The 13,646-nt window shown below is 41.4% G+C and overlaps 1 protein-coding gene across 10 annotated transcripts in view; it reads right to left on the bottom strand.

Annotated features, from left to right (window-relative positions):
• Positions 1–2,971: 2,971 nt before the first annotated feature.
• The window catches only part of CPLANE1 (ciliogenesis and planar polarity effector complex subunit 1), a 128,604-nt gene continuing 117,929 nt past the window's right edge, over positions 2,972–13,646 (bottom strand). For 8 of the 10 annotated variants that reach the window (XM_027092638.1, XM_027092643.1, XM_027092642.1 and 5 more), the window contains 2 exons: positions 3,966–4,138; positions 2,972–3,437 (listed from right to left, as the gene is read on the bottom strand). In XM_027092638.1, coding sequence (XP_026948439.1) covers positions 3,264–3,437; positions 3,966–4,138 — 347 coding nt within the window. In that variant the 3' untranslated portion in view covers positions 2,972–3,263. The remainder of the gene's footprint in view (positions 3,438–3,965; positions 4,139–13,646) is intronic. The other 2 variants (XM_027092644.1, XM_027092645.1) reach the window with 1 other exon arrangement.

The raw sequence follows: 13,646 nt of genomic DNA, 5'->3' as shown, positions 1-13,646 counted from the left end.
CTTCTCATTGCGGTGGTTTCTCTTGTTGTGGAGCATGGGCTCTAGGTGGATGGGCTTCAGTAGTTGTGGCACATGGACTCAGTAGTTGTGGCTCGCAGGCTCTAGAGCGTAGACTCAGTAGTTGTGGTGCATGTGCTTACCTGCTCCGCAGCATGTGGGATCTTCCCGGACCAGGGATCGAACCCATGTCCCCTGAATTGGCAGACGGATTCTTAACCACTGCACCACCAGGGAAGCCCCTCTCTATAATTTCTGTTAGTCAGATATTATTCTTCCTGGACTGATCTCCTCAGTTACGTTTTTTGCTTTTTTTTTTTTTTTTGTCTTTTGAGTCTATCTTTGAGAGTTTTTTGACTTTATCTTCTAACTCTGCTATTAAAATTTTTATTTCAGCTATATTTTAAATTTCAAAGAGTTTCTTCTTGTTCTCTGATTGCTCCTTTCATACAGTAACTTGTTTTATTTTATGAATGCAACATCTCATATTTATCTATCTGATTAAAAAGTAACATTCTTGCCATTGGAGGCCTGAGCTCAAGCCACAGCCAGTGCTTCACGTGTTCAGAGTTAAGGAGGCTGATAAATCACATTCCTCACTCCTTGGAATTCTGATTGGAATTATAAACTGAAGTCAGATACAGATAAAACTAACAGCTTTATTGTCAGCAGAGCCAGGGGAGAGTACATATTGTAGCCTGGACTTGCAGTCCAGCTTGCTGTCATTTGCCCCAAATCTAGACACCCATCCACCTGCTGGGGGAGTGCTCTGCAAAGCAAACATTTAATCTACTTAGCTTCCTGAAGTAGCTGCCCCTTACTCGTCAAACGCCAGAAGTAGGGACTTGGTGAATGCATGTATACTCGTTTTTAAAATGGGAATCAATTGATGTTGAACTCTTGCCACTCACCAATAAGAAATATGTCTTCTTTATTAACGGAAATGTGAGAATAGGGCTTCCTCTGTCGTTGCCTGAGCCTTCCAATTTGTTAGCTTTAAAAAACCACTTGTTCTGTTTCTTGCATGACCTTTTTGTTGTTGTTTTGCTCATTTAATTTTGACTCTCCCTTTCATGAAAAGGGCTTTCTCTTTGTGTCAAGTGATGCCTAACCATTCAGGTTTTTGAGCAAGGTACTAGAAAGCTTATTGAAGCTCTTTATTGAAGCTCTGAAGGGTTAGAGGTGGATTTCATCTGGTGAGCTCCACTCTAGAGCAGTGGTTGGCAAACTTTCTCTAAAGAGTCAGAAAATAAGTATTTTAGGCTTTGCAAGTCACATGGTTTATGTAGCAACTATGCAACTCTGCCACTGACAAGCAAAAGCAGCGTAGATATCATGTGAATGGATGGGCAGGTTGTCTTTCAGTAAAACTTTATTTACAAGAACAGAAAGCAGGCCAGATTTGCTGATCTCTGCTCTAAAGTAATCAGGTGGGAAGTTGGACTCCTGCCTCGGGCATAGCTACTGGGAGCTCTTTGCACAAGGGATACAGAGATGAGTTGCAACTGTTCTAAGACTTACACCGTGATTGTCTCACTGGGTCCCTTTCTGTGCTTGTCAGCTCTGAGTCTTAAATTCACTGTTCATCACTATCCTCCTCTGCACAAATTCTATTATGGCCTCCTCACCCTCTTACACCTCCTGTGACTTCTCTCCTCCAGTGATATCTCCTCTCCAGTTCTCTTCGTTTGTGTTGATTTATACATTTAAAAATTCTTTTATTATCCTTTCACTTAAGTCTTAGAAGGAATAAAATTAATTTATCAGTAGGAGCTGAAGTAGGAAAGGAAGGCTGCAGTTGGTGTTTCTAAGCCAGGCCCACGGATATAATTTCTTGGCAGCTTTGTGTCTGAGCTTCCTTTGCTAACAGATTCCAAACTCAGCCAGAATTAAGAACAGGACACTCAGATGTGGCTTTAGTTTAGATATACATGATACTAAATGCTGTATATTTTCTAATAAAAATGTGAGCAAAATAATATTGTTTTGAGAAATTGGGGAATCCTTTTGATAACTGGAGGTATTCCCAAGCATGGTAAGTGCTTGAAATCTAGATATGGAAACTGCTTCTTTTAACCCTTGTTTGTTTGGAAGGTATGCAGTCTAGACCCTTCCTTGTAAGGATGTTTCTTTCCTGTGTCAGGCATGCTACAAAACTGTCGTACTGCAGTTTTTTGAAGACTAAGAGAACATATTCAAGCTAGAGGCTGGAGGCTGCCTAGGACCATCAGTCTTCTGCTGACATGCTCTACCCTCCTTCAGTCCTTATTTTCAGGTTTGCTGTACGGATGTAAAATTGACTGAGACCAAGAAAAGACTTCCACTTGCAGCTATGACAAAGTAACTGGCACGTGACCAGTCTGCATGCCTTAACCATAAAATTGGACAAAAAACGTGAGGCAACTGCTTTTAGACACTGGACAGCAGCGTGCAGTGCGAGACAGTGATCCCCGACGGAAGGGAAGCTCATGAGGTAAGTCTCATAAATGCTTGGCTCTCTGCTTTAAGGGTATTATCCCAACTCCAGCATAACGAGCTATGTCCAAGCAGACCACAGTGGCCCCACTGAGCTGACAAGGCAGAGATCAAAGTGCAGGGTAGTAGCAGTGGCCAGACTCTGCAAGGCACCCAAAGTATCCAACTCTTTCTTCCTCCAAGGCTTTTCACGATACAGGGCAGAGGACAGAAGACCTGGCCCATATGGAGCATGTTTTATTTAGAAGTTCAGGATTAGTGGAAGGTGGCTGGTTCCTTTTCACCCCACAGCCAAGTCCTACACAATTTTAGGATATCTTTTAAAATGGAGTTCATTATTGAGCGTCTCTGGTGAGAGTGTGATTTTCTTCACCTCAATGAAAGCATTTTTTTTTCCTATCAGGTTTACCCAGCTAAGGTTGCTTCTTAAAACTCAGGGGGTAAAGGATGAGGCAAGACAGAAGGTTTTTATTGAAAGAAGCTTAAATATTATACAAGCTTGGCTTGAAAGGTACTGTTTATTTCATCATTTAAAAAATTATACCTAAAGATAATAAGTCAAATGCAAAAACATATAACACATCTATAGTTAACCCCTTTCCCTCGAAGGCAAACTTATTGAGAAATGTTTATTTTTCCTCTTAAAATGTCTAATCCAGGTAATAATATGCCTGCAGGTGGTAAATTCACATTGCTTCTTTCATTGCTTCTCTCCCTTAAACCCACAGATCTTTCAGAACTACAACACTGAGTTGCTGGCCTTTGCGTGGAAGCAGAGTGACATTCAGGTCTTACAGGTCCAGGGCCCGGTGGACAGACGGGCTCTTGTCCTCCACACCGGCCACCATATCTTCGACGGCATCCCAGTCAAGCTTGCTGAGGATGCTGCCCGTGCTCTCAGACAAGCTGTCCGTGCCACCCACCCCAAAAGGAGGCTCTGGCTTTTCTTCAGTTGGTGATGAGTCCTATCAAATTGAGAAAGACAGTAAGTTGTGGTCCTAGCCGGAGAAAAAATAAATGGAACATGAACTAAATTTTCCAAAGATTCTAGAGCTGCTCATCCACCGAACACTGCAGGAAACATGAAGGGAACCAGGGCTGCGGTTGCCCAGCACATCTAGATTGGCAGTGGGCTGAATGAGCATCACCCGACACAAGATGCTGGCGCCAGGTCTGAAGAGTGGACAGAATAGATTTTTATGTCTATAGTACAATGATCTGTTCTTACATTTTTGTTGTTGTGTCTTGTTTTTTGAGTCTTTTTTTTTTTTTTTTTTTAGATTAAAAAGAAAATACACAGTCAAGGAAAATTCTGCATGATAAATGCTGGAGTACTAAGCCACAAGTGTAGATGCTTTGAATCGCTACTTCAAACTGACCTAATAATCTTTCAGTATGTCAACATCCCACTAAATAAATAAATAAACAACAACAAAAAAACCTAAAGAACCCAAGGAACCACTAGGCAAACTGGAACCTGGAACAACGTGTACCTGTAGAAGGGAACTGTGACTCTCATACAGAATCGCACGGATGTCTGAAGGTACCATCCAGGGGCTCACCACAGTCTCCTCTCTCTCATACTCTAAACATACCTCCTTGGTTTGAGGGGCAAGACCAGCACTTGTGTGATTTTCTGTACACCGCAGACAGGGAGCATTAGACCCTTTCAAGGGAAAAGAACAATGCATACATTAGGACTGATTCATTTATAAGTTTGTTACTTACAATGACTTTTATAATCAAACCCAAGGCAGTCACACCTTACCTAATATTTAAATCACAAGGTCTGGATATGGTTGGCTTTAGGGTTCCAGCAATTCCTATTCTATGTGAGAGAAGGAAATTGAATTCTGGCCACCTCTTTTGTTTTGTTTTCCTTTTTATTTTATATTGGAGTACAGTTGATTAAAAATGTTGTGTTAGTTTCAGGTGTACAGCAAAGTGATTTAGTTATACATATACATGTATCTATTCTTTTTCAAGTTCTTTTCCCATTTAGGTTATTACAGAATATTCAGCAGAGTTCCCTGTGCTATAGTAATAGTAGGTCCTTGTTGGTTATCTATTTTAAATATAGCAAGCATGTATATGTCAATCCCAAACTCCCAATCTATCCCTCCCCCCCACCCTTCTCCCCTGATAACCATAAGTTCGTTCTCTAAGTCCGTGAGTCTGTTTATTTTGTAAGTAAGTTCATTTGTATCATTGTTTTTAGATTCCACATATAAGCGCTATCATATGATATTTGTCTTTCTCTGTCTGATGTACTTTGCTCAGTATGATAATCTCCAGGTCCATCTATGTTGCTGCAAATGGCATTATTTCATTCTTTTTTTTTTTTTTTTTTTGCGGTACGTGGGCCTCTCACTGTTGTGGCCTCTCCTGTTGCGGAGCACAGGCTCCAGACGTGCAGGCCCAGCGGCCATGGCTCACGGGCCTAGCCGCTCCGCAGCATGTGGGATCTTCCCAGACCGGGGCACGAACCTGTGTCCCCTGCATCGGCAGGCAGACTCTCAACCACTGCGCCACCAGGGAGGCCCTATTTCATTCTTTTTAATCGCTAATATTCCATTGTATATATGTACCACTTCTTCTTTATCCATTCTTCTGTTGATGGACATTTAGGTTGCTTCCATGTCTTGGCTATTGTAAACAGCACTGCAATGAACACTGTGGTACACGTATCCTTTTGAACCGTGGTTTTCTCCAGATATATGCCCAGGAGTGGGATTGCTGGATCATATCGTAGCTCTAGTTTTAGATTTTTTAGTAACCTCTATACCATTCTCCATAGTGGATATACAAATTTACATTCCCACCAACATTCCTTTTCTCCACACCCTCTCCAGCATTTATTGTTTGTAGACTTTTTGACAATGGCCATTTTCACTGGTGTGAGATGATAGCTCATTGTAGTTTTGATTTGCAATTTTCTAATAATTAGCAATGTTGAGCCTCTTTTCATGTGCCTCTTGGCCATCTGTATATCTTCTTTGGAGGAATGTCTATTTAGGTCTTCTGCCCACATTTTGATTGGGTTTTTTTTTTTTTTGATATCGAGGAGCTGCATGAGCTATTTGGAAATTTTGGAGATTAATCCCTTGTTGGTCACATTGTTTGCAAAAATTTTCTCCCATTCCATGGGTTGTCTTTTTGTTTTGTTTATGGTTTCTTTTGCTGTGCAAGTTTTTGAGTTTAAAGAGGTCCCATTGGTTTATTTTTGTTTTTATTTCCATTACTCTAGGAGACGGATCAAAAACATATTACTGTGATTTACCTCAAAGAGTGTTCTGCCTGTGTTTTCCTCTAAGAGTTTTATAGTATCTAGTCTTAATTTATGTCTTTAATCCATTTTGAGTTTATTTTTGTGTATGGTGTTAGGGAGTGTCCTAATTTCATTTTTTTACATGTAGCTGTCCAGTTGTCCCAGCATCATTTATTGAAGAGATTGTCTTTTCTTCACTGTATAGTCTTGCCTCCTATGTCATAGATTAATTGACCATAGGTGTGTGGGTTTATCTCTGGATTTTCTATACTGTTCCATTGATCTGTATTTCTGATTTTGTGCCTGTACCATACTGTTTTGATTACTGTAGCTTTGTCATTTAGTCTGAAGTCAGGGAGCCTGATTACTCCAACTCTGTTTTGCTTTCTCAAGATTTCTTTGGCTATTTGGGGTCATTTTTGTGTTTCCATACAAATTGTAAAATTTTCTGTTCTAGTTCTGTGAAAAATGCCATTGGTAATTTGATAGGGATTGCATTGAATCTGTAGATTGTCTTGTGTAGTACAGTCATTTGGACAATATTGATTCTTCCAATCCAAGAACATGGTATATCTTTCCATCTATTTGCATCACCTTTGCTTTCATCAGCATCTTATAGTTTTCATAGTACAGATCTTTTTGCCTCCACAGGTAGGTTTATTCCTAGGTATTTTATTCTTTTTGATGCGATGGTAAATGGGATTGTTTCCTTGATTTCTCTTTCTGATTTTTCATTGCTAGTGTATACGAATGCCAGAGATTTCTGTGCATTAATTTTGTATCCTACAACTTTACCAAATTCATTGATGAGCTCTAGTAGTTTCCTGGTAGCATCTTTAGGATTTTGTATGTATAGTATCATGTCATCTGCGAACAGTGACAGTTTTATTTCTTCTTTTCCAATTTGCATTCCTTTTCCTTTTCTTCTCTGATTGCTAGAACTTCCAAAACTATGTTGAATAAAAGTGGCGAGAGTGGACATCCTTGTCTTGTTCCTGATCTCAGAGGGAATGCTTTCAGCTTTTCACAATTTTGTGTGATGTTAGCTGTGGGTCTGTCATATATGGCCTTTATTATGTTGAGGTATGTTCCCTCAATGCCCACTTTCTGGAGAGTTGTTATCATAAATGGGTGTTGAATTTTGTCAAAACCTATTTTTTTTTTTTTTTTTTGCGGTACGGGGGCCTCTCACTGTCTTGGCCTCTCCCGTTGCAGAGCACAGGCTCCGGATGCACAGGCTCAGCAGCCATGGCTCACGGGCCCAGCTGCTCCGTGGCATGTGGGATCTTCCCGGACCGGGGCACGAACCCACGTCCCCTGCATCGGCAGGCGGACTCTCAACCACTGCGCCACCAGGGAAGCCCTATCAAAAGCTTTTTCTGCATCTATTGAGATGATCATATAGTTTTTATTCTTCAATTTGTTGATATAGTATAGCACACTGATTTGCAGATACTGAAAATCCTTGCATCTTTCGAAAAAAATCCTACTTGACCATGGTGTATGATCCTTTTAATGTACTGTTGGATTTGAGGTTTTTCGTTTGTTTTTTGTTTTATTTGGCTGCATTGGGTCTTAGTTGCGGCAGGTGGAATCTTCACTGCAGCATGCGGGATCTTTGTGGTGTGCGGGCTCTTCATTGTGGTGTGCAGGCTTCTCTCTAGTTGTGGTGCATGGGCTCCAGAGAGTGCTGGCTCAGTAGCTGTGGTGCACAGGCTCACTAGTTGCAGTGTATGGGCCCAGAACGTACAGGCTCAGAAGTTGCAGGGGGTGGGCTCTCTAGTTGTGGTATGCGGGCTCTAGAGTGCAAGGACTTGGTAGTGGTGGCACAGGGCTCACTAGTGGCATGTGGGCTCTAGAACACACGGGCTCAGTAGTCGCCATGACTTGCCCTGTGGCATGTGGGATCTTAGTTCCCTGACCAGAGATTGAACCTGCGTCCCCTGCACTGGAAGGCGGATTCTTAACCACCGGATCACCAGGGAAGTCCCTGGATTTCGTTTGCTAGTATTCTGTTCAGGATTTGTGCATCTATATTCATCAGTGATATTGGCCTGTAATTTTCGTTCTGTGTGTGAGTGGTATCTTTGTCTAGTTTTGGTATCATGTGACACTGGCCTCATAGAATCAGTCTGGGAGTATTCCTTCATCTACAACTTTTTGGAATAGTTTCAGAAAGATAGGTGTTAACTCTTCTCTGATTGTTTGATAGAATTCACCTGTAAAGCCATTTGGTCCTGGACTTTTGTGTGCTGGAAGTTTTTTAATTGCTGTTTCAATTTCAGTGCTTGTATTTGGTTTTCATATTTCCATTTCTTTCTGGTTCAGTTTTGGGAGATTGTACCTTTCTAAGAATTTGTCCATTTTTTCCAGGTTGTGCATTTTATTGGCATAGAATTGCTTGTAGTAGTCCCTCTGTATTTCTGTGGTGTCTGCTGTAACTTTTTTCATTTCTAATTTTATTGATTTGAGCCCTTTTTCTTGATGAGTCTGTCTGGCTAAAGATTTATCAATTTTGTTTATCTTCTCAAGAACAAGCTTTGGTTTCATTGATCTTTGCTATTGTTTTCTTTGTTTCTATTTATTTCTGCTCTGATTTTTATGATTTCTTTCCTTCTACTAACTTTGGGTTTTGTTTGTTCTTCTTTCTCTAGTTGCTTTAGGTGTAAGGTTAGGTTGTTTACTTGACATTTTTCTTGTTCCTGAGGTAAGATTGCATTGCTATACACTTCCCTCTCAGAACTGTGTCCCATAGGTTTTGGATCATGGTGCTTTCACTGTCTTTTGTCTCCAGGTATTTTTTGATTTCCTCTTTGATTTCTTCAGTGATCCATGTTGTTTACTATTATATTGTTTAGCTTCCACATGTTTGTGTTTTTTACAGTTTTTTCGTAGTTGATTCTAATCTCATAGCATTGGGGTCAGAAAAGATGGGTGACATGATTTCAGTTTTCTTAAATTTACCAAGGCTCGCTTTGTGGCCCAGCATGTGACCAATCCTAGATAATGTTCCACGTGCACTTGAGAATGTGTATTCTGCTGCTTTTGGATGGAATGCTCTACAAATATCATCAATTACATCCATCTGGTCTAATGTGTCATTTAAGGCCTCTGTTTCCCTACTAATTTTAGGTCTGGATGATCTGTCCACTGATGAAAGTGGGGTGTTAAAAGTCCCACACTATTATTGTGTTACTGTTGATTTCTCTTTTTATGGCTGTTAGCATTTGCCTTATATACTGAGGTGCTTCTATGTTGGGTGCATATAAGATCGTTATATCTTCTTCCTGGATTGATCCCTTGATCATTATGTAGTGTCCTTCTTTGTCTCTTAAAACAGTCTTTATTTTAAAGTCAATTTTGTCTTATATGAGTATTGCTACCCCAGCTTTCTTTTGATTTCCATTTGCCTGTAATACTTTTCATCCCCTCACTTTCAGTCTGTATGTGTCCCTAGATCTGAAGTGCATGTCTTGTAGACAGCACATGTATAGGTCTTGTTTTTGTATCTATTCAGCCAGTCTATATCTTTTGGTTGGAGCATTTAATCCATTTATGTTTAAGGTAATTATTGATATGTTCTTGTTGCCATTTTGTTAATTGTTTTGGATTTGTTTTTGTAGGTCTTTTTTCTTCGCTTACTCTTTTGTTCTCTTTTGATTTGACTACCTTTCATGTTGTGTTTGGATTCCTTTTTTCTTTTTTGTATATCTATTGTAGATTTTTGGTTTGCGATTACCAAGAGGTTTTGATACAGCAGTCTACATAAACAGGATAGTTTTAACTTGCTGATCACTTAATCTCAAATTCATTTCCAATATCCTCCATTTGTACTCTCCTCACGATTGCTGCTTTTGATATCATACTTGTGTGTGGATGACTTCCTACCTTTACTGTATGTTTGCCTTTACTGGTTAGCATTTCTATTCATAATTTTCTTGTTTCTATTTGTGGCCTTTTCTTTTCCACCTAGAGAAGTTCCTTTAGCATTCGTTGCAAAGCTGGTCTGGTAGCGCTGAATTCTCTTAGCTTTTGCTTGTCTGTAAAGCTTTTGATTTCTCCATCGAATCTGAATGAGAGCCTTGCTAGGTAGAGTGTTCTTGGTTGAAGGTTCTTCCTGTTCATCACTTCCCTTCTGGCCTGCATACTTTCTGCTGAGGAATCAGCTTACAACCTTTTAGGAATTCCCTTGTATGTTATTTGTTGCTTTTCCCTTGTTGCTTTTAATATTTTTTCTTTGTCTTTAATTTTTGTCAATTTGATTACTATGTGTCTTAGCATGTTCCTACTTGAGTTTATCCTGCCTGGGACTCTCTGGGCTTCCTTAGACTTCTATGACTGTCTCTCTTCCCATGTTAGGGAAGTTTTCAGCTATTATCTCTTCAAATATTTTCTCAGGTCCTTTCTCTCCCTCTCCTCCTTCTGGGACCCCTATAATGCGAATGTTGGTGCATTTAATGTTGTCCCAAAGGTCTCTTAGGCTCTCATCATTTGTTTACATTTTTTTCTTTATTCTATTCTGCAGCAGTGATTTCCACCATTCTGTCTTCCGGCTCACCTGTCCATTCTTCTGTCTCAGTTATTCTGCTACTGATTCCTTCCAGTGTATTTTTCATTTCAGTTATTGTATTGTTCATCTCTGTTTCTTCTTTAATTATTGTAGGTCTTTGTTAAACATTTCTTGTAACTTCTCTATCTGTGCCTCCATTCTTTTTCGAAGAACTTGGATAATCTTTTCTGTTATTACTCTGAATTCTTTTTCATGTAGATTGCTCGTCTCCACTTCACTTAGTTGTTCTTCTGGGGTTTTATTTTGTTCCTTCATCTGGGACATATTCCTCTGCTGTCTCATTTTGTCTTTCTGCGATGTGGTTTCCGTTCTGCAGGCTGCAGGGTGGTAGTTCTTGCTTCTGCTGTCTGCCCCCTGGTGGGTGATGCTAAGAGGCTTGTGCAGGCTTCCTGGTGGGAGGGACTGGTTCCTGACCACTGGTGGGTGGAGCTGGGTCTTGTCCCTCTGGTGGGCAGGGCCGTATCAAGGGGTGTGTTTCGTGGGTAGCCATGTGCTCAGGAAGACTTTAAGCAGCTGTCTGCTAATGGGTGGGGTGGGGATGTGTCCATCCCTGTTGACTGTTTGGCCTGAGGCGTCCCAGCACTGGAGCCTACAGGTTGTTGGGTGGGGCAAGGTCTTGGAGACAAAATGGCAGCCTCCCGGAGTGCTCACACCAAAGAGTACTCCCCAGAACCACCGTGTCTTGTCACCGCACTAAGCCACAGCTGCCCCACCACCACCTCTGCAGGAGACACTCCAATACGAGCAGGTAGGTTTGGCCCAGGCTCTTACGAGGTCACTGCTTTTTTCCCTGGGTCCTGGTGCGCACAAGACCTTGTGTGTACCCTCCAATAGAGGAGTTTCTGTTTCTCCCAGTCTTGTGGAATTCCTGCAATCAAACTCCACTAGCCTTCAAAGCCAGATTCTCTGGGGGCTCCTACTCCAGTTGCCAGACCCCCAGGCTGGGGAGCCTGACGTGGGGCTCAGAACTTTCACTGTTGTGGGAGAGCTTCTGTGGTATAATTATTTTCCATTTTGTGGGTCACCCAAATTTTGTGGGATTTGATTTTATTGCAATTGTGCCCCTCCTACTGTCTCACTGTGGCTTCTTTGGATGTAGGATATTCTTTATGGTAGGTTCCAGTGGGTTTTTTTTTTTTTTTTTGTCTATGGTCATTCAGCAGTTGTTATTTTGATGCTTTCCTAAGAACAGGTGAGCTCACGTTCTTCTCTGCCATCTTGACTCCATCTCCTCTGGCCACCGCTTTTGATTTTAAAAGTAATGGTAACCGAGATTGGTTCAAGATGGCGGAGTAGAAGGACGTGTGCTCATTCCCTCTTGCAAGAGCACAGGAATCACAACTAACTGCTGAACAATCATCGACAGGAAGACACTGGAACTAACCAAAAAAGATACCCCATATCCAAAGACAAAGGAGAAGGTGCAATGTAGGAGATGTGCAATCACAAACAACTTGTGGGTGGGCAACTCACAAACTGGAGAACAATTATACCACAGAAGTCCACCCACTGGAGTGAAGGTTCTGAGCCCCACGTCAGTCTTCCCAACCTGGGTGTCTGGCAACAGAAGAAGGAATTCCCAGAGAATCGACTTTTGAAGTCTAGCGGGATTTGATTCCAGGACTTCAACAGGACTGGGGGAAACAGACTCCACTCCCGGAGGGCATAAAGTAGTAGTGTGTGCACCAGGACCCAGGGGGAAGGAGCAGTGACCCCCTAGGAGACTGAATCAGACCTACCTGCTAGTGTTGGAGGGTCTCCTGCAGAGGCGGTGGACAGCTGTGGCTCACCGTGAGGACATGGACACTGGCAGCAGAAGTTCTGGGAAGTATTCCTTGGCATGAGCCCTCCTGGAGTCCGCCATTAGCCCCATTAAAGAGCCTGTAGGCTCCAGTGCTGGGTCACCTCAGGCCAGGCAACAGGGAGGGAACTCAGCCCCACCCATCAGCAGACAAGCGTATTAAAGTTTTACTGATCTCTGCCCAACAGATCAACACCCAGCTCTACCCACCACCAGTCCCTCCCATCAGGAAGCTTCCACAAGCCTCTTAGACAGCCTCATCCACCAGAGGATGGAGAACAGAAGCAAAAAGAACTACGTCCCCACAGCCTGTGGAATGAAAACCACATTCACAGAAAGTTAGACAAAATGAAAAGGCAGAGGACTATGTACCAGATGAAGGAACAAGATAAAACACCACCAGAAAAAGAACTAAATGAAGTGGAGATAGGCCACCTTCCAGAAAAAGAATTCAGAATAATGATAGTGAAGATTATCCAGGACCTCGGACAAAGAATGGAGGCAAAGATCGAGAAGATGCAAGAAATGTTTAACAAAGACCTAGAAGAATTAAAGAACAAACACCTAGAAGAACTAAAGAACAAACAAACAGAGATGAACAATACAATAACTGAAATGAAAATATACTAGAAGGAATCAATAGCAGAATAACTGACGCAGAAGAATGGATAAGTGACCTGGAAGACAGAATGGTGGAACTGACGGTGGTGGAACAGAAAAAAGAATGAAAAGAGATAAAGACAGCCTAAGAGACCTGTGGGACAACATTAAACTCACCAACATTCACATTATAGGGGTCCCAGAAGGAGAAGAGAGAGAGAAAGGACCAGAGAAAATATTTGAAGAGATTATAGTCAAGAAGTTCCCTAACATGGGAAAGGAAATATCCACTCAAGTCCAGGAACTGCAGAGAGTCCCAGGCAGGATAAACCAAAGGAGAAACACGCCAAGACACACAGTAATCAAATTGACAATAGTTAGAGACAAAGAAAAATTATTAAAAGCAACAAGGGAAAAATGACAAATAACATACAAGGGTACTCCCGTAAGGTTAACAGATGATTTCTCAGCAGAAACTCTACAAGCCAGAAGGGAGTGGCACGATATATTTAAAGTGATGAAAGGGAAGAACCTACAACCAAGATTACTCTACCCAGCAAGGATCTCATTCAGATTTGAGGGAGAAATCAAAAGCTTTACAGACAAGCAAAAGCTAAGAGAATTCAGCACCACCAAAACAGCTCTACAGCAAATGCTAAAGGAACTTCTCTAAGTGGGAAACACAAGAAAAGGACCTACAAAAACCAAACCCAAAACAATTAAGAAAATGGTATTAGGAACAAACATATCAATAATTACCTTAAAGGTGAATGGATTAAATGCTCCAACCAGAAGACACAGGCTCATTGAATAGATACAAAAACAAGACCCATATACATGCTGTCTACAAGAGACCCACTTCAGACCTAGGGACACATACAGACTGAAAGTGAGGGGATGGAAAAAGATATTCCATTTACATGGAATATCTTTTT

Source organism: Aethalodelphis obliquidens, unplaced genomic scaffold (assembly GCF_003676395.1).
Source record: "Aethalodelphis obliquidens isolate GAN/ISIS:26980383/991018 unplaced genomic scaffold, ASM367639v1 scaffold80, whole genome shotgun sequence".
Classification (NCBI taxonomy): domain Eukaryota; kingdom Metazoa; phylum Chordata; class Mammalia; order Artiodactyla; family Delphinidae; genus Aethalodelphis; species Aethalodelphis obliquidens.
Note: the sequence above shows the minus strand (reverse complement) of the source record. Positions and strands in the feature narration are given on the sequence as shown.